The sequence below is a fragment of the Rosa rugosa genome, chromosome 4 (assembly GCF_958449725.1).
Source record: "Rosa rugosa chromosome 4, drRosRugo1.1, whole genome shotgun sequence".
Classification (NCBI taxonomy): domain Eukaryota; kingdom Viridiplantae; phylum Streptophyta; class Magnoliopsida; order Rosales; family Rosaceae; genus Rosa; species Rosa rugosa.
Genome location: NC_084823.1, coordinates 8,872,132 through 8,893,145, shown reverse-complemented (window position 1 = coordinate 8,893,145; position 21,014 = coordinate 8,872,132). Strand labels below are relative to the sequence as shown.

General features: G+C 45.2%; 1 protein-coding gene across 1 annotated transcript; it reads right to left on the bottom strand.

Annotated features, from left to right (window-relative positions):
- Nucleotides 1-1,631: 1,631 nt before the first annotated feature.
- On the bottom strand, nucleotides 1,632-3,723 carry LOC133707256 (uncharacterized). The gene is made up of 4 exons (XM_062132811.1): nucleotides 3,335-3,723; nucleotides 3,103-3,188; nucleotides 2,777-2,982; nucleotides 1,632-2,645 (listed from the first exon to the last, which is right to left on the bottom strand). Exons 1-4 carry the CDS (start codon nucleotides 3,616-3,618, stop codon nucleotides 2,523-2,525), a joined length of 699 nt encoding a protein of 232 aa, XP_061988795.1. The 5' UTR covers nucleotides 3,619-3,723; the 3' UTR covers nucleotides 1,632-2,522.
- Between the last annotated feature and the right edge of the window lie 17,291 nt (nucleotides 3,724-21,014).

The following is a 21,014-nucleotide window of genomic DNA, read 5'->3' as shown; positions in this document are numbered from 1 at the left end:
GTTGGTATTGACCTACTTGTGAATGAGTCCTAATTTAAGTTTGATTCCAGCTAATCACTGCAATGGGGCGTGCTCTCCAACTTAGGTTCGAACTCTGAAACTGTCAAAGTGACCAAGTACTGTACTGCAATGCACAGTTTGAGCATTTCACATGCCCTAAAGGGGTTTATCTTGGACCTAATAAGCTTTTTGGTTCCCCTTGACAATGTCAAAAAAAAAAAAAATTCCATTCCAGCTGCCAATAATTAATGGTATGTGGGTTTATCTTGGATCTAGGAAGCCTTTTGATTCCCCTTGACAAGGTCAAAAAAAAAAGTTCGATTATAGTTGCCAATAATTAATGGTACGTTGGACCAATCCATGTGCATGCTTTTATTGGTTTTTATTTTATAAACATTTTAGTTCTCATTATCTTATAACATCTAATCAACTTTCAAAATGAAATTGTAACGCGAGAAACAGAATGTAAGGATTAAAATTGCAATATTCAGACACCGAGTCAAAGTATAATCTTTTTTTTATATATATATAAGAAAAGGATTATTACAAAACACTAAATACAAAAGCTTTTTGGGCATCCATAACTATATAAATCAAAATTAAACGCTAGTAAAGCTGTTAGTCTGTTACCATACTCCCTCCCTTAATCAATCGTCTTGCAAGGATTGACCCCTTTTTGCAACTACATCTATCAAGAACTTAGCTTCTCTCAATATATGATTAAAAGAGATATTTGAAAAGGTTTTATTCATGGTGATGATTGTAAAAACCATATATTCATGCTCACAATCATATGCACACTAGCTCGATAACATACATTGGCTTACCTTCAGCAATTACCGGCATGGATTCCATCTTCTGCAGCTGCAAACACGATCACTTGAATATGGCATTCTGTTACTTACCAATTTTGCTTCTCAATTGACAGAACTAATGCCCTTTCATTGTTTAACTCTCTTTCTTGCATCGGTTGGTGTTGGGCTTGTTTTAACAGTTGGAAGTTGGGAAAATTTGAGGTTCTGCTTCAATTTTTTCACTTCCTTTTGTCTTTCTTTCTAGCTTTTGGGGTAAGGTTTATGTCCCCCCCTTCTTTAGGTTGTATTTTCTTTTTCTGTTATTAATAAAATAATAATAGGAGGACGGGCGGTGGGTTCCCAGAGTGTGGCAAACCCCTCTCCTTCGGGATTGAGGGTGGGACTTGTTCCCTACATCGTTTGCCTCCGAGGAACTAATATCGCCTAATCCTTTATTCAAAAAGAAAAAAGAAAAAAAAGACAGAACTAATGCAAATTCTTGAGGTAGCAACAGGGACCAATTCATCTATTTATGTAAGTGACCTAATCCTCAAGAAGTTTCCCATTAAAGCAGTTCATATCGGATTAGGTCTCCTAGCTAGTTAGATCCTTAATGTAACACTTCATTGTAGTCTTTCTTGTAGACTAAGAATTGGATTATTAACCTTAATGAATTGATACACTCTTTCATTAAGCTACAATTATTGGTTTATAGTTTGTGTCCATGTTGAGCTAGTTTTGACATTAAGCTAATTATCAATTTACTTTATGTTAATGTGTGACAAGTCCATAATCATTATTAGAATCATGACTCTAATGACATGTTTCATACGCCAAAGAATATCACAATTTCTATTAATATAATCAATAATAGGGGGTTTCGAGTCGTCTTCAACTTTGATAAATTGATAACCTTTTTTTTTTGGCTTTGAGAAGACTGTCCCGTAGAGCAATAGCTTTAGCGAGAGTAACTAAAATCAACCTTTCTTGAACCTGCCAGAAGTGTATTGATATATAGTTACAAAACATAACGCGGCATATTAGCTTTGAATAACACAAGTAGAATGTGCTTGAAGAACACGTGTACAAGTAAAATGCCTAACCTGAAAGAGTGGGGATGATTTAGATGGATGTCGATCTATGTTTTCTGTGATTTTTACCTCTTGTAAAATGGTTTTGTGAGTGTTGATAGCATTTGATTCCCAGGTTATGCTGAGATGATTAAGGTGAATGCAATACCATGCTAGTTCATTGTGCTTCGAGTAAGAGTGGACATATATGTATGGGAATACCAGTTCAATGGTAGATGCAAAGGCGAATTTTAATTAAAATGGTTATTCATATAGACAAAGGCTAATTGGATTTCAATATAACTAACTAAAACTTAGTTCCTTGTGGGCAATTGCTATGCCATGTGTGAAATCTGAACTGAATCCCAAATGCATTCCTTATGTGAAAACAAACACAACTAATTACCTAGAATGCTGGATCATTGATTCCCCAGATACATATATAATATTTCGAAACTAACTAACCAAGAAACACAAATTCTATTCTGCCTAAAACGGAAAAAGATTGAGAGATCAGGAGAAAGGGTAGGTAAGCGAAGGGTTGTTAATGGAAAAGAGCGGACTTGCAAAAGTTGTAAAGACACGTGTTATTAGATTGCCATGCAAGTCGACATAGTACAACTACAATAGATGCATGCATATATATACGACGTTTCCTTTAATTTTGTTCTTTTGTAGAAACTGGAGAGTAGTTTCCATGAAATTCATAGTTTTCTATCTTATCAACAACTGGCTCCACCAGTGTCTTTAAGTCTCCCAGGTCTTGCTTCAGTGAATCCACCTATATAATTAATAAAAAGGACAAGATGAAATTCACTAGCTAGCCAGAGAGACGAGTTAAAATAAACAAGAGCTAGTGTATATAGAATTATAGATATCTGCACATAGTATATGACCAAGAAAAATAAAGACCTTGTGAATAAAATCTTGTGTTAGTTGAGCATCTTGAGCAGCCAGTTCGGATACTCGTTCAATCAGCAAAGCAATTTTTTTTAGTCTTGTATGATTAGTTGGAAGTTTATCAGCCACATCGGCTGACACCTTCTCAGCCACAGTTGCCACTCTTTCTACGACTTTTGCTACATTGTCAACCTCTTCCATCACCACCTCTGCCTCCCCTACACCCATCCATCCATAGTTTCCCACTTCAGATTCGATCCATCCATCCATTATAGCCATTTCTATTCAGTCAAGTAATCTGCGAATCAATTAAAAAGTGTGGACATATATATACATACCTTCAATCATTTGCAGATTTTCCCAGTACTTGTGCGTCCAAACAGGAATCAAAATTGACAAAAGGGAGCCCAAAATCCATCTTACCCTGAAATTGAAATAACATGTGCTTGCTGAAGTATATATTCAAAGTACGCACAGTTCATGCGTACAGTACTGAATAATCTATCAGGAAATTAGAAGAACAATGCATGGCAGGTACCAAAGACACAATGTACGAAATTTTATTTGTACCAATTAGGGATGGTGCGCCTAGAAGAAGTTGTAGCAGGCAGTGGTTGCTCAAGTTTTGTCCATGGTTTGTTGTTGGTGCTGCTAAATAACCGCAAGCCTAAGGGATTATTCGCCGAATAACCACGATGCCCAAACATATTTGATACTGCTGTCGGAGCAGAAACCTCATGTCCTTGACGACCATTAGACAAGTAGGTAGTGCAGGATGCTCTATTGCAATGAAGAGTTGTTCCAAGAATGCTACGGAATTTGTAAATGCCCCAAAAATACTCTCTTTTTGCCATTTATGTAGAGTGATTGATGTGCTGAGTTTTCATGGAGGAGATGAATTCAATATATAGCGTATACTTAGTAAGGAGATGGAAGGCTAAGAATTTAGAATTAAGGTAGGTAGGTTGAGCCTAATTTCAATTCAATTTGTTATCACTTTAACGTGTGGGAATGATGCTCACGCATATGTGCTTGATGAAGCCACAATATATAAGCAAGCACGTGCTTAAAAGCAACAATGATTAAGAAGGTGCATCCATGCACGCCAAAGCGATTTACTTGCTTCAAGCAAAGGTACCTTGTTAAGATGATCATGACGTCAGGTATATACATGGCATTCACGTGAGCCAGGAGAGCAAGACCCGACCATTCTTGTAAATAAAAAGTAACCAGATTTTTTATTATTATTACTGGCCTTTCTGCATGCGCACAAAAAATGCGGTGTGCAGAAAAAGGGAGAGGATCCTCTCTTGAGCTCATTTCTCAACTGAGCTGCCTAAGTTTTCAAGGAGATGAAGGCACGTGGCTCATATCACATCCAATGGTCCAAATATTATGTGGTTACTAATTTTACAATAATACCCTTTCCAGATCAATCTCTTCTCTCTTCTTTCCCTGTTCTTCCCTCTTCCTGTCAGCGTTCTTCTCTACCATACATATCCATGGCTTAACCCCAGATGCAATTGGTTGAAAGAAAAGAAGGGATCATACATATCTTGTTGGGCTCAAGGGTTTATTATTCAATGGCTCTCTCCTGCAGGTGTCATTATCTCAATTGGATTCTCTTAATAAGAACCAAGAGATCATTCAATCACTTCCCCTGACGTCGACCCGACTCATCTCAAATCAATATTGTTGTTAATTCTTCAAAAAAGGGTATGTAATGGAAATCTAGGATAGCAACTTGAGATTTGTGTTTTTGCACCTTTTATTGTTTTGGGGCTGAATTTGGGGTTGCAATTGGTTTGATTTGGGGCTGGGTGTTCCATTGATGTTCTTCCCTGTAAAATTTCAGTTTTTATCTCCTCAAGCAATATGGGATACACTTTCAACTACACAAATTCACCATTTGGGGCATTTCAGATACTGGCCAACCTTGTGGAAATTTAGGGGCTAAACAGTGTGAGGAATCCGGCTTCCACAGTTTTGGATATGCTTTTTAAACACTGCTTGTTTTTTTTTTTCCTTTTATTTTTAGAAAATCAAAACTCTTTCTGTATGAAATTCATTGAAACCCACTTGATTAGTCATTGTTTGTTTTGGTGCTGAGTGAAGAAGAAGAAGAAGAACCGAAAAGAGAGTTAGTCTCAGCAGGAGTGAATGAAGCCATGAACATATGAAAAAAGATAGACAAGAATAGTTTGTAAACCATTAGATTTATTATATCCACGTGTTGGAATCTAATGAAAAGCTCAGGTAGCTCAGGAGGGGAATGAGCTCAGGAGAGGATCCTCTCCCGCAGAAAAACTAGTAATAATAAGAATCCAGATAAGCTAGTAATAATAATAAGAAATGCGGTGTGCACACTTTTTTAAAATAAAAAGTATCCAGATTTTTATTATTATTATTATTAGGCTCTTACCAACTCGACCACCTGGAGGCTCTTAGTTTTGTGTCTTATGCTGGAAATTTTTGTTTTAATTTATGGGAACTGAAATTTATTAATAAGCAAGAGGATGTACGGAAGTACAGAACAGAGGATAAAAATTCCACTAAATCCTTTGAACAGCAGAGAATTCACTAACAAAGCCAACAACAATCAAACAAAACTAATTTCACTAATAGATATACTTTTTTGTATTTTCAGTGATGTACTAACTACTAAGTCTTCATGTATTTGTTACAAAACAATGAAAAGTATTTTCTCTAACAACATAGCTTTACTCTCATTGATCAATATATATTCTTCAGACTTTCATACCTCTGCACTATGTTTCCAATATGCTCACTAATCAAAAAAGGAATATGTAACTGCTATTTGACGCGGAAACCAGTTGGCCTGCAAACTGTCTCTTTTGCTGCTGTGATTGCGCGGGCATGCCAGCACCGTGGGGTGCAGTCGTCCCGGGAGTCCCTTGACCTGACTTCTTCTTCAAGCGTTGTGGACGAGGAGAGCACCAACCTCGCCACAAGGTTCTTTTCTATGCCTTCCGAGAAAGGACTTCTTGCCTTACGGATAAGGACTTTGGGTGTGATCTCTTCGCGTCACCGAATCGATACTTAGTATTGTAGACTAAGCAGAGCAATCACTGAGAAGTTTGGAGAAAGCACGGGTTGCGCTAAAGCATGACTTTAGCTTCGCTGGGTTGCGAGGGCGTTACCCTTGCTTCGCTGGTAGTAACGGTGGCAGTTGCGCTAGCAGTCGGCTCCTGGGGAGACTAGGACTGAAAGTACGGTCGCCGGGTTGATCTGGTGATGCTAAGAGTCGGCTCTTAGAGAGACTAGGACTGGCGCGCGGTCACCGGGTTTCAACTAGGTTGAAGGTTTGCTCCGGGGAGGCTTTGTAATCGCTGGGATTGATTGATTTTTGAGAGGTCCCTGATTTGTCCTTGAAACCTGGTATATATACCTAGGGTTTCGACTGCTCCTTGTCATAGAAGGAATATTGATTGAAGTTTCCTATTCAATCTCCGCTACCCGACTCCAATAAGGTTTCGTTTTCCTTATGGATCACGGAATGGGTGAAGCTGTAACCCAAACCCGAGTAGGCTTATTTTTGGGCCACAGGTATCGGCCCGCTGTGCTAAATCCACTAAAGGATCTTGCCAAAATTACTTTTGGGCTCAAACATTGCCCCCCAGGCCCCGATATCAGGCCCATGAAAATGTAACTGATTGAAGGGGACTAAAACGACACGTCTGATGATCAAAACGATGTAATTAATGAAGGTTGTGTCTATTCGCTTGGCAAAACGTCCTTTCGTCGCATCGTTTCCCTCACAAAATCTTTTATTTAAATACCGCAGCCAGTCCAGACCTGTCACATCAGAAACCCTTCCAGTCTCCTAAACCCAGAAAACCTTTTGCTCCATACCCACTCTACAGAAACCCAAAAATGGCTCCCCCAAAGAAGGTGATCATCGATCAAGAAGAAGAGCTTACTGATAACATCGCTCGCACTTGGGGAACCAACATCGGTGCCCGCTGTTGCATCCATACTTCCGTCCAGAGACCTTTGCTTCTCAGGCTTCCAAACCATCACGCCGGACTGGGTCCGGCACCGCGAGATTCCATTCCCGCTGATGCTCTCGTCCTCTATAGCCTGCCCATTCGTCGACCCATTCAGGCCCTCCAGAGGACCCCTGCAGATTTCAGCAGTTGGGGTGCGTAGAATCATCGAGCAAAAATAGGGCACTGGCCGTCCAAAATTAGCGCAGATGAGCTTTCCTGGTATCGTGAAGTAAGAACACGAGATTTGGCTCGCTGGAACGTGGCAGGTATTACCCACACTATCGATTTATGCTTTCGCCTTCCTCGCGGTGGGGATCGCTCACCACTCGCTGCCTTCCTTTGCTTTTGGCATACTGCTACCAATACTTTTGATTTTCGATTTGGCCAAATGAGTATAACATTGTTGGATATCCTCACCATTACTGGATTGCCCATCGATGGCGAACCCTACCTGCATGGCCAATTCGACTCTGACACCTTCACATCAACCATGGACCAAACTGGTCGCAGTGCTCATAGCGGCTCCTATCCGCGGTGGCTAGCTTATTATCGCAAAGAGCGCAATGTGACTGGTGGCATTGCTTTTCTGGAGTATTGGCTCTGCAAGTTCATATTTTGTACTTCTTCCTGTAAGCCCACTGGCGCCTGGACTCTTCTAGCAACGGCCCTCTACAATGGCCGCCACGTGGGGTTAGGACAACCAGTGTTGGGTGCCCTCTACCGTACTCTGTACCAGGCCACGATGCATCCTTTTGAGACTAGCATTTCTGGCCCCTTTTGGATCCTTGATTTCTGGATTCAAACTTACTTTCCATTCTTCCGCCGCGATGACATTTCACTGCTACCACCGGCTAATGCCCTTCTTGGTCAATGGTTTTGTCGCGAGGCAAGGTACATATCTCCACCCTATTCTGAGTGTTTCTCATATTTGTACCTCCTGCACGAGATGCCCTACTGCGATCTAATACTTAATAGGAGATTCCCTGCTCCTCTTGAAAATGGGTTCCTTCCTAGGGCTCTTAATTATAGTGATCGCGCGCGCTTGGCTTTTCGTCGTGCGATCTCTTGTTCAGACATTAGGCTCGCTGCTGACGAACTTAGTTATGAGCTTTATGCTCCCAACCACTTTGCTCGCCAATTTGGTCTTATCCAATTGGTGCCATTTCCCCTCTATGATGCCTGGAATTACAATACCTCTTGGCGCAGAATTGGCCCCTTAAATGGACCTCCGCCAGAACAAAGCATGCTTGTACTGGTCAATCTCCTTGACTGGGTTGATAATATCGTCCCCGTGGATGGGGGAGCCGAAGATTATGATCAATGGTGGAAGGAAGTATCTGTTAACTGCTGGAGGCAAAGGGATGACAAACTCTTTGCGGCCATCTTCGAAGAATTGAGATATCCTTACGACGCTGATACTGAAGAACTTGCTCGCTTTGATGAAGATGAAGCAAGACCTCCACCACCCGAACCGGCTCCGCGACCCGCGCGAGCCCCACGCTTGGTTCAGGCTGGAATTGTAATTCGCGAGCATCCTCCAGAGGTAATTGCCTTAGCGTGTTCATTGTTTCCTTGATCATTTTCACCTCCAACTCTTTCCTCTAACTCGAAGTTTATAGCAGGGACGCGCACCGCCTTCAAGCGATCGCGCCGTGGGTGTTTCTCCGGCCACTGATCCGGCCGCTAAACAGAAAGCAAAACTGACCAGGCCTGAGGTAGAAGACTCTTCCTCTGATGATGATGACCCTCAAACTGTAAGGATTCTCTTCTTAGAACCTATATTTTAGCAGCCTTCTCAAATTCTAATTTGACTCTGTTTAAATCCTGACAGATTGCTGCTGCTCTAGCACGCAAACGCAGTCGCGCTGAATTCCGGACCGATCCATGGGCAGAAGATGAACCAGTCGCTGATTGACTGGTAATACTCCTCTAAAGTGAGCACAGATATTTTGTTTTGCTATGTATGGTTTTATAACGTTTCTCCGCTTCAGGTTCGTCGTAGGTTTTCGAGGCAAGTTGGGGAAGGATCCTCCACTGCTGGCGAAGGTGTGTCTGGCACACAAGTCCAAGAACCCAATGATGACCCTCCTTCTGCGATCAATGCTGCAAACAACATGCAGTTGGTTATAGTTCCAGCGCAAGTCATAGATGACAGCTCGCCTGAAGTTGAAGAAAGGATGCCGCTCCTTCATACCTCCGGCGAGCAACCAATTCTCCTTCTGGAATCAACAGTGCCTGATTCGGGTCCAACTTCCGGTGAGACTGCCCCAGCACCAACAGCAAATTTCCGCGAGCTACCAGTTGAAGAGGTACTTCTCTTAACAAAAAATGTTTTATCTTTACCCTTGACTTGGTCATTCTGAAGATGTTTCTTTCTAGGGTCCAATCGTGGAAGCGGTAGCCGGAGAAATAGCGGATGAGGATCCTGCTGAACCTGTTCCCAATGTGGCTGGTCAGGAACCTGCTCTCCATGCCCCCCAAGTCATTGAAGTCGAGGAAATAGGAGAACTTCCTGAACCAATGCCAGAAGCAATACCTGTCGCGGAGCCTCTTGAGGCCCCTGTCGCTGAGCAACCTACTTCATCCACTTTAGAACGGTTAGCTCGTGTGCTCGAAGTGACCCCACCTGGGGTCGTAGATGATGCCAGAGAAGGCCTTCGTCGCCTCTTGGGCCCTGATATTCTGATTCCTGGCGCGCCCGCGAGAGTCTTGGAGTATCTGAGGGTGCTTCTCCGCGAGGGTGCTATCACTGAAGACCAATTTCAAGAGGTTGACCAGCTGCTGCAGAATCTCCCGCAAGGGCTCAATGAGAGGGTGGTCGCGAACGCGCAAGCCAGGCAGACCGAAACACACTACCAGACCCTTACTCATCAAACGGACACTGCGCGTGATTTCTTGGGTGACCAGGCTAATCTCATCAGGGATTTGACGCTCGAGAGGAACCATCTGAGGTCCCAGATTCAGGCTCTTCAGGCCCGGTTGACTGATGTCACTGCTAGGCTTGCCCATGCGGAGCCTCAATTAGAACAACCCCTTACTGCCTTCGAGATGCTGTCTCAAGAATTGGCCCAAACTCGTGTGGCAGCCCAACAAGCCGCACAAGCTGCTACGGATGCTAGCTTTCGACTAGACGAGCTTTTTCTCCGCTTGACCCACGCAGGCCGGAGACTTTTGGGCCTCTAGTATTCCAGTACCAGGCCCATATTTGTATGAACAATATTATTATTAATAATTTAAATATTTAGCCCACATCGCTTGGCCCAAATATATGCTCAAATTTGCAGGCAGTTTAGCGTTTACTTTGCCTTTATTGCTATTGAAACTGTTTGAAAAGATAAGGATTAAATTTTGTTTAGTCCCTGTACTCTGACTCTGTCCTCGTTTCAGTCCATGACATTTTCATTTAATCTATAAAGTCCCTAAGGTCACAATTTTCGTCTGATCGGTACACTCCGTCCAATTGCTCCGTTTGTAGGCTGACGTGGCATTAAAGTCAACCCCAACTCAGCGCCACGTAAGCCTTTCCAATTGCGAAATGTCCATATTATCCATGCCCTTTATTATTTTGTAATTTTATCTCTTCTTCTTCACCATCTCTCGATTTCTCTCCTTCTGTTCATCTCCCTCCTCTCTCCTTCTGTTCACCTCTGCCTCTCTCAAATGAACACCCCCAAATACTCCGCCTCCACGAGCCCGCCTCCGCCTTGCCTCCCGCCTCGACACGCAGATCAAGACCCATATCGATCTTCTCCTCGCATAGCTACCAGTTTCTCAAGATGGATCGAATTCTCTCTCTCTTCCTCTTCTTCCTAGCTCGCGCCGATGTGGACGGCAGCGATCCGTTGATCCGTCAAGTCGTGGACGGCGGTGATGAAGCCCCTCACCACCACCACGATCATGACGGCGAACAGATGCTCGGAGCCGAGCACCACTAATCTCTGAGTAGTTACCAGCGAATGGACCCCACGGCCCAACATGGTGTGACTCGGTTCTCTTATTTGACTTCGGCCGAGTTCAGGAGCAGCCATTTGGGGCTCAGAGGGCTGAGGCTGCCGACCGATGCCAACACGGCGCCGATTCTGCCTACCGAGAATCTGCCTGAGGATTTTGATTGGAGAGAGCATGGAGCTGTTACTGAAGTCAAAAATTGAATATTCTGGTTGATCTTTAGGTATGAGAATTGTACATACCTCCAACAATATGGAGTATTGGCTATCTCACCAAGCATAAGTAACACCCTCTTTGGGACACCCACAAGCCATGGTGAGGCCCAACCGCTACTTGCATCTTGTAGCCCTATGTTCAAGCTACGCTACGGTATCCGGAAGTCGCAAATCCGTCGCCGGGAAGCCACCTTTCCGGCCTTGCAAAGTTGCCCTCACAAACTAGGCTTTCTACACTAGAATAGTGATTTCTAATATCCCACATCTAAGAAAATGTAAAGGAGAAGCATTCCTTCACCTATAAAAGGAATGCCTCCTCCCACAACTCAACACATTCATTCATGCACTCCATTACAACACACTTTGTAATCATGTTAGGCCGCAAGGCTCGACACACACTAGTATAAACATTCAAGTGGACGTAGTCTCCCGCTCATGCGGAGGCGAACCACTATACATCTCGTGTCAACTCTTTCTCTCTCTCTATCTCTCTCTCTTTGATGCTAACTAGAGTCCCCACGGATTCTAACGTTAACAAGAATAAATCTTTGAGCTTGAATATTCTGGTTGATCTTTTGGTAATTAGCAAAACAAAAGTTGATTGTTTGGATTTTATTAGCGAATAATCCCTTTTACCCAGAATTTATATGAATTAGCTTTGTTTAGTACCATTAAGGTAATATTGACTGGGATCCATCGATGACTTGCCAGAAGTTTTTGACAAGGTTAGGAACACTAGTGAAGGCTTTTTCAAGAGTTTTCTCAAGATGTTCGACAATTTGGGTACATACGGCTACAGGGACTTGGCTATATATGGAGATTGGGGATCTATACGCTGACCAAGATGGTTTACTCCCGATTGTGACCTTGACCGGCATCATTGATGAGTATACTGAGGCCACCTCCCTCCGTCGTCTCTTAGCGGATCCCGGAGAACGGCGGAGCCGGATCGTTCTCAAATCGACACTTTGCCCTCTAAACTCCGCAAAATCCTCTCTTACTCAACTCCCCAAGGTTTGATTATGTTTCTTTTTGAAATTTTTGCTCAAATTTGCTTGCTTGACCTAGTTTCCATATGAAATTGGTGTTGTGAAATTTCAGTTCCTGATGACTTACATCGAAACCCAGATTTGTGTTGTTAATAGGGTTTTTGAATTAATTAGTCTTGTGTTGAATTGATACTATTGTAATGTACGATCTTTCTGTTTGGGTTGAATGAAATCTTTAACCTGACATTGGATTCAAATGTGCTAAGGATTTGTGGAAGCGAAAATTGAAAGGAGGACAATAGTTTATCCTCTGATCGGGTTTCACAGCGAAGTGTATGCGAGAGAGAGGTTGGGTTTAAGAATGGGGTTTTTCGGGGTATATTGGACAATTTGCTAGTTACATGGCATGCAAACTGCTGAGCTGGTGTACCTTTGAGTGCCACATCAGCAACTTAACGGTCTGATTTGACGGAATGTTAACGGTGAGGACGGATCGGACGGAAATTGTAACTTTAGGGACTTTTCAGATTAAATGAAAATGTCAGGGATTGAAACGAAAAAATGGTCAGACTACAGGGACTAAACATAATTTAATCCAAAAGATAATCTCGAAACAAAGCGGTTACGTCCTTGAAAATTGCCCCGCTTCCCACGCGTTTTCAATTATCTTCATTTCCGAGATCCTTGCATTCAATTCCATCGATACTCTTATTGATGGCGTTGAAAATACTTCAACTGTCCATCGCATGGTTGAGGCCACTGAAGTTGGTCCTATAAATACCTGTACTTTGGAGAATAAAAACTCAAGCAAATATGGCTTCCCCTGTAATAGTTTCACAAACCCTACTTCTCTTCCTTCTGTTTCTGAAATCCTCTCCTCACGATCTCAGCCTCAACCCCAAATTCTTAGGTTTTATGGCTTAATCTCAATGCCTGGGTAGGTCTTATGGCCTAATCTCAGGTCCATCCGCATGTCTTTCGTCTCTGGAAATCCGGATGGGATTCCCCGGTTTCAGTTAGGCTAAAGAACACGCGGCGCTCCTAACGCGGCAGAACCAGATTCTGAGGGATCCCTCTCCTCAGATTTCTCGCGTGGAGCAAGAGGGAGAAGGGCGGAAGGCCACTCGAGGCCGGCTGTTCTTCTTCCGCAGCCTACCTCCGGGGTCAGACTGTCAGACTTCTGTTTTTCCCCTGGAGGTAGATGTGGTTGTGAGTCGCGCTCTCTCTGAAGACCATCTCCATCCCGGAGGGTAATCCACTAGAAGGGTTGGGATGGTTTATTTCCTTCCCTCTGCCTCCGGTACAAATGAGAGCAGCTGCAACTCTGATCAAAGGGGGGATGTGGGTGAAGAGAGGGAGAGTATACATGATCATAGCACAGCCCCCCTTTGTCACCACAAGATCCAGAAACTCTAAGCAGATCTGCAACTCTTATGATTTGTAAGCCACTTTTGGCCTTGTAAACCGCAAATGTAATTGTTTCGATTTGTACTACTTCTGGCCGCAAAGCCACTTTATGAATGAAAGTTTCTGAGTATTTTCAAAAAACTGTTATAAAATAAGGCCTCATGCATAGGCCATTACATATATTCTTAACACATATTGTCAAGGAATTTGAAATTGAAATAATTGAAATTGCTATAAGGCCTCAATTAAGGCCTGGATGTATAGAATGTTGCCCCCTTAGTGTTCGTAGGTGAAGCAAATACATGAAACTAAGGCCACAGAAAAAGGCCTGAATATGAAGGGATGATGGGAGCCGATGAAGACTATGGTTGCCCCGCTGTCTGGGAAGAAGGTGGATCTGGGGGGTCCTCGAATTCCCAAACAATAGGGTAATATTTCTTCAGGAACCGCCCGTTGATGGGATTGCGATAGATGTCGCCGTCCAAATCTTTGAGGTGAAAGGCCCCGCGCTCCAGAATGCGGTGAAGAACAAAGGGTCCTTCCCATCGTGGAGTCCATTTACCGCGACCGGTCAATTTCTCGCCAAAGGGCAGAACAGCTTTCCAAACAAGGTCACCCTCTTTGTAACTACGGCCATGCGTCCTCTTATCATAGGCGCGGGCGATACGTCGTTTTTCCATCACTAAATTATCCAAAGCCGCTAAGCGCTGCTCGCTCAGGTCTTCTTGCTCTTGCCACATCGCTTGGACATAATCTTCGCCGATCAAGTGATGCTGATCTTGGATGCGCAAGGATTGAACGTTGAGTTCTAAGGGTAAAACGGCGTCATGACCAAACATTAGTGCATAGGGTGTTGTAGCAGTGGGATTCCTCTTGGAGGTGTGATAAGCCCATAGTGTCTCATACAACGTGTTGTGCCATAGGCGAGGGTTTTCAACAAGCATCTTCTTTAGAATGGTGATAATAATCTTGTTACTAGCCTCTGCTTGACCGTTGGACTGAGCATAATATGGAGTGCTGTGGATGAACTGGATGCCCAATTCGTTGACATGTTTCTCTACCTCACCGCCCATGAACGCTGCCCCCCTGTCTGAGACAAGCACTTCAGGGATACCAAACCTGCAGATGATGTTATGAAAAATAAATTGTCTAATGGTGGCACCTGAAGCCTCTTTCAAAGGCTCAGCTTCGACCCATTTGGTGAAAAAATTAGTGGCCACAATGATGAACTTGTGTTGGAGGGAGGAATGAGGGTGAATCATCCCAATCAAATCCAATGCCCAGCCTCATGCAGGCCAGGGCTTAATAATAGGTTGCATGGGAATGTTGGGAAGGTGCTGCACTGGACCATGTGCCTGGCAATCTTGGCATCCCTTCGCGAACGTGATACAGTCCTTCAAAATGTCAGGCCAATAGTACCCATGTCTTCTGATAAGCCAACGCATCTTAGGGCCCGCTTGATGGGCGCCACATACTCCCGTATGTGCTTCTCGCATTAAGCGCTTTGCTTCGCGGCCATAGACACACCGGAAGTCTATGCCATCTTCCCCACGTCAGCGCAGCTCGTCACCCCTGAGGAAGTAGTTTAAGGCAAGAAAACGAATCTTCCTGTTTGCTGTAGGATCTGGCTGCTTGAGGTAATCTATCAACGGAATTCGCCAATCGACGTCAATAGGCTCTAGGACTGCGATGACAGGATCGTCAGGTGGGTCAGGCCGCGCGAGCCACGAAGGCAGCGTGCGGCGCTCAACTTTCAGAATGCGCTCGCGAACCCCATACTTCAATGTAATACCTGTAGCCAATTGAGCAAGCTCATTGGCTGCGAAATTGCGCTCGCGAGGTATGTATTCCAAATCCGCATCATCAAACTGATCCAGAAGCTCAATGGCGCGATTCAGATATGGAACAAGCAAACAGCTGGCACACCTGTACTTCTCTTGAAGCTGATTTATCACGAGTAGAGAGTCACCGCGTACCTGAACGTCCCTTACTCCCAATTCCAGTAAGACTTCTAGGCCAATAATAAGGGCCTCATACTCCGCTTGGTTATTTGTGCACTTAAACTCCAATTGGAAAGAATAAGAGAAACGATCACCCTCTGGGTTTTCCAGAACAATCCCTGCCCCTGCTAATGTTTCAGTTCTGGAGCCATCAAAAAATAATACCCAGGGCTGCAAGGAGACGGTGGCTTGATACCACATGGCGTACTCTGGAATGCGCGCCAAATCTGGTCGAGTTGTGGTGGCGGTCGCTATCTCTAATTCCTTCACTGTGGGGATATCCAACATAGGGTGATGTGCCAGAAAGTCTGCGATAGCCTGTCCCTTCACTGCCTTCTATGGAACGTATTGTAGCGAGAATTCGGATAGAGCCAGTACCCACTTGCCAATGCGACCTCTCAGAATAAGTCGCGACAACATGTACTTAACCAGGTCGGTTTGAGCAACGATGCATGTAGTAAAGGATAACATGTAGTGTCGCAACTTGCAAGCAGAGAAGTACAATGTGAGACACAATTTTTCCATAGGGGTATACCTTGTCTCGCAATCCGTAAGTGTCCTACTGAGGTAAAAAATGGCATGCTCGACACCTACCTCATCATCTTGGGCGAGTAGGCTACCAATGGAAGCCTCAGCTGCTGAAATATATAGCTTCAATGGAAATCCAACTCGAGGGGGAACAAGCACTGGTGGACTCGCTAAATAGGCCTTGATTTTGTCGAAAGCCTCTTAATGTTGAGATTCCCAAACAAACTCGTTCTGTCCTTGCAACTTCAGCAATGGAGAAAAGGGCTGGATCTTACCTGCAGAGTTAGAAATGAAACGTCGCAGGAAGTTGATTTTACCCAGCAAGCGCTGTAGCTCCTTCTTCGTTCGCGGAGGGGATGGGTTGATGACTGCACTGGCTTTGTCTTCGGGGACCTCAATTCCCCTTTGATGGACAATGAAGCCCAGGAAATCTCCTGCTTGGACTCCGAACACGCATTTGGCGGGGTTCATCTTAAGTTTGTGTTGTCGCATGCGCTTGAAGACTTTCCTGAGATCTGTGATGTGGTCCCCTTTCTTTTTAGACTTTACCACTACGTCATCGATGTAAACCTCTAAAATCTTTCCCAGGATATCGTGGAAGATCAGGTTCATGGCTCTCTGATAAGTGGCCCCAGCATTCTTCAGCCCAAAAAGCATAACCACATACTCGAAAACGCCCGCGAACCCAGGACACCTGAACGCGGTTTTATGTCTGTCCTCCTCTGCGACCGGAATTTGGTGATACCCTGCGGTGCCATCCATAAAGGATAGCAATTCATGTCATGCGACGGCGTCTACCAACATATCCGCTACCGGCATGGGATAAACATCTTTAGGTGTAGCGACATTAAGGTCTCTGTAGTCCACGCATACCCTCATCTTGCCATTCTTCTTGCGAACAGGCACTACATTGGATAGCCACTGATTGTATTTGGCCACCCTGATAATGCCTGATTTATACATCTTTTCGACTTCCTCTTTGACGAGGACTTGGGTTTCAGAATTCATTCTTCGCGGCTCTTGCTTCACAGGCCTCTTGTCAGGGAGTGTTGGTAGCTGATGGCAAACCAAGTCCGGTGACAGGCCGGGCATATCTTCATATTTCTCCGCAAAGCAGTCTTTCAATTCCAGTAATAGCTCAATGAGCCTCTGTTTTTCGCTAGGCTCTAAGTAAGCGCTGATAGCCACTTCCATAGGCTCATCTGTTGTTCCAAGATTGACCTTCTCGGTAGGGTCCCTGACCTTAGGGGGTGTATCGTCCAGCGCTGCCGGAGCGAGCTGAATTTCTACCTCATCTTCTTGTTCCTGATCAGAGAGTTCTTCATTGACGGTTTCTAAGGTCGCGATTCGATCATAGGCCTCTTTTTCCACCAGGTACGACGATAGCCGTTCATACAGCGAGTGGAGGGCCTCTATCCCTTCCTCCGGAAGGTCGTAATCCATTAATCGTTTAAGGGTTTGGGCACAGCATGGCCAGGCCTTTCCAGGCCTTTTTTGGCGAGCGTGAGCCCCCACTGTGCCAGATCAGAGGCCGTCACCCCTGTGGGGCGGCCCTTGTTATCGATGCCACTCACTTGCAATGGAGTAATAGGCTCCAAGTAGTACCTGGCATCTACATAATTTGCGGAAACTGGGAATGGACGAGGGTCCGCTTTGATCACCTCGGCCTTATCTGTCTCCCTGTTCCACATAATGAGTTCCTGATGGAGAGTTGATGGAACACAATAACTCCGGTGGATCCAGTCTCTGCCCAGAATAGCGCTATAGGCTGCATAACAATCTGTCACAAAGAAAGCATAAACTCCCTCTGCATGGCCAACCTTGATGCGCAAGAAAAGTAATCCCAGGGTCTTTGTCACAGTCCCCGCGAAGTTCTTGAGTGTAAGGGACGTAGACTGGATTTTCTCTTTCTTGATCCCGAGCAAGTGCATGGTCCTGGTAGTGATGACGTTCACGGCAGCTCCGGTATCAACCATGATCTTGCTAACTTTGGTACCGCCAACTTCTGCTGTGATGTATAAAGGTCGCATGTGTTGGACCATAGCAAGTGTTGGCCTGGTGAAGCTCATGAAGAATTCTCTGCTGTTGGCATCCTCTGTTTCAAGAAAGACAGCCTCCTCCACAGGTGCCGTGACCGCGGACGTAATCTGCAAGGGTTGTGCACTACTTTCCTCAGCTTCTACACAATCCTGCGCGGCGACCGGTAGTGCATACCTCGTGGGCAGTACGTAAACCATGTTGCAGGACGTATCAGTCATAACTGTCTCATCCATGTCCTCTTCCAGGTTCAGCTTGGGTTCGTTGACAGGGGTGTCAGTGTTGAATTGCTTAGCCAAACGGTCTACCAACGATTCCTCTGTAAGACCTTTTACCTCACATTGCTCATGTTCCTGTATCCCGGTAGCCTGCTTAGGAGGGCTTGACTTTGGTTCCGTTGCTACGTTTACCTCAAAAGGGGCGACTACTACACTCTGGACCTTTTTAGGTTGCCACTGTAAAGTACCGGTAGTCTTGTCCTTGCCCCCCAGTCTCTCAAAAACTGAGGATTTGGCCTCTGGGTTTTCACGAAACAACTTGCGCCTGACATGTGGTCGCCTAGTCGGCGAACTCTCCTTTCGAGTTGGCGGAGGCTTCCTTTCGTCGGTGATCCTGCAAAAAACACTGGGCTTAGATGCCCCTGTTGCTGAGCTCGCTTGCTTTTGGAAGCTGCGGGGGGTCATTAATGGCTTAGCAGCTAGTGCCTCCATCTCCTTTTGATACTGCTCAGGTGATTTGACCAACTGCGAAGGTTTGATCAGGCCCTGGTCCAGAGCCTCTAGCACGCGCTTGGCTTCCCCAAACCTGAGCTGCAGTTTCCTCTTCTTGGAAGGACTTATTTACACTGCCTTCCCCTTCTCCCTTGTATACCACTTGCCTTCCTTGATGGTGGCGGTTGAAGCAAGTGGGATATAGGGCTTGTTCAGAGTGTCTTTGTGCTTGGTCGTAGCCTTCTCCTCTTGTTTCCGATCAACCGCGGCCGCTCTTAGCTTCTTGAACAAATTGGAGTCCCTTGGGGATGATGTTGACTCCATTTTATCTTTTTCTCTAGGGCTAGAAGGTTGATAGTTTCTCGATGGTGAGGCCCACTTGATGGGCGGGAGGGAGAGAGCCAAAACGAAACGTCTGCTCCACCTCTTCATGTGACACTTGGATGCCACACTCTTCTTTACATCGCGAGCAGAGGAATACAGATGAGGCTTGACCACTTGGTTTAGCTTTCTTCTCTGCAGGAGTCTCATCCTCGTCGGACTTTTCTTCTTCCCCCTTTGTGTTCAAATCCAAGGTTGGTTTCCTCCGACTCTGCCTTGCCCAGTTCACGTCAACCATATTGATCCCGGTGTCAGGAAAAGGGTTCAGGTCTACTAATGCCGCTGCGGTCGTCGGAGCTTCCACCTGTAAGCTGCCATTATTGAGCCATACCTGAATCTGGTCCTTGAGCTTCACACAGTCAACTGTATTATGATTCCACAAGTTGTGGAATTTACAGTACTTCTTCCCTTTCAGCTAGTCCGGTCGAGGAAAAGGTCCAAAGTCTGTCTTCACCATCTTCGCTGCAATCATTTCATCCAAAATCTCATGTGCCTTGTTGGCATCATATGTATATGTCGCGAACTCAGGTTTGGTGAAAGCCATTGATTTGAGCTTGACAGGTTCCTTGGCAATTTTCAGTTGCTTCAAGGCCGAATTCTTTCTTCCTGTCAGTTCATAAGCAGCGACATCATTCTCCTCTTCCTCATCCTCCTCCTGAACCATCTCTTCTTCAGGATGATGGTAATAAGGGTCATAAGTAGCTGGCTGATAGTGCAGGGCTGCAACGGTGCGATGTTTTCCTGGCACATATGTCCCTTTGGACGCATTCTTTCTTGCGTCAGTTTCTCTGAGAAGATGTTCAAAGCTGCCCACTTCGGTGATAAGCTCTCCCATTGACTGGATCATGCTGCCATGTTGCTTCTTTCGCTGGCGAGGCTCTAAGCCCTTGATCGCCAATTTGATCAATTCTTTCTCAGGCAGGATCACGTTCAGTTTGGCCTTCTGAATCTGGAAGCGTTGAAGGTATGCAACTGCGGACTCAGTAGGCTGCTGGGCCATCTGAGTGAGAGAAGCCAAATCAACCTCAGGCTCAATGGCTCCAAAAGTTTCTCGAAAGAGCTTTTCCATTGCAGGCCAATCTGCCACTGTTCCTGGTCGGAGTTTGGAAAACCATCTAAAAGCAGCTCCTGAAAAAGAAGTGCCAAAGATCCTGCACTTGAGGATGTCATCATTCTGGTACTGGCCGCATTACACCTTGAACCTGGCCAGGTGAGTCACTGCATTCTCGGTGTCTTCCCCTGAAAAAGTAGAAAATATGATATTTTTATAACCCCTGGGGAAGGGCGCGAGCATTATATGCGGTGGGAAAGGCCCCTCATAAACCCCGTCCATTTAGGCCCTAGGATTAGCCAGCCTGATCATTTCCTCTACCTCATCTCGTCTCACATATTCTGGGCCCGGAGGAGGAGGTATCGCCACCGTATGGCGAGCAGCCTGCAAGGGTATTGCTTGGTTTACAGTCGCTGCCCCTTCTCCTATCTGTACAACGCGGGTTGTAACTGGTTGTTGAAGAGTCACTGCTGGCATAGGCATCTCTTTTGCCAAAGCTGTTATTTTGACCGGGTTACCAGCCTGGTCAATCCCGTAATAGCTTCCTGGCAGCTCCTGATATACGTTTTCTGCCCTATCGCTGTCATATTGAACGAACACGGTGGAATCGGACGAAGTTTCACCACCTTTCGATGCCTGCTGCTTCTGTCTGGCGGTCTGTCCGCTTGACGAAGTGGCCTTTTCTTTGCTGCCACCAATAACCAGTGCTTGTTCTTTATTTTTCGGTGGAGTAGCGGCAACGGTTGCGGAAGGCATAGCGGTATTGCTGCTAACCTTCTCTCGCTGATTCTGCGGCACGTACTTGCCCGAACCAGACGGTTGGCCAAGGGAGCCAAGGATAGCGTTAGGATCTCCTAATGTTTTATTCAACACTTCTCTAGCTTGGTTCAATTCAGCTCTTTGCATGGCCACCTCAGTTGCGAGACTCGCTCCATCCTTGCGAAGACCTGCCATATCTGACGCCGCCTGCTTGG

What these genes read in the sequence shown, in the direction of transcription:
- LOC133707256 (XM_062132811.1), bottom strand. Translation starts at nt 3,618, where the DNA reads ATGGCAAAAAGAGAGTATTTTTGGGGCATTTACAAATTCCGTAGCATT. An exon ending in AGGCGCACCATCCCTAATTG is followed by an intron (nt 3,189 to 3,334) that starts GTACAAATAAAA and finishes TTTCAATTTCAG; the next exon opens with GGTAAGATGGATTTTGGGCT. An exon ending in AAATCTGCAAATGATTGAAG is followed by an intron (nt 2,983 to 3,102) that starts GTATGTATATAT and finishes GGATGGGTGTAG; the next exon opens with GGGAGGCAGAGGTGGTGATG.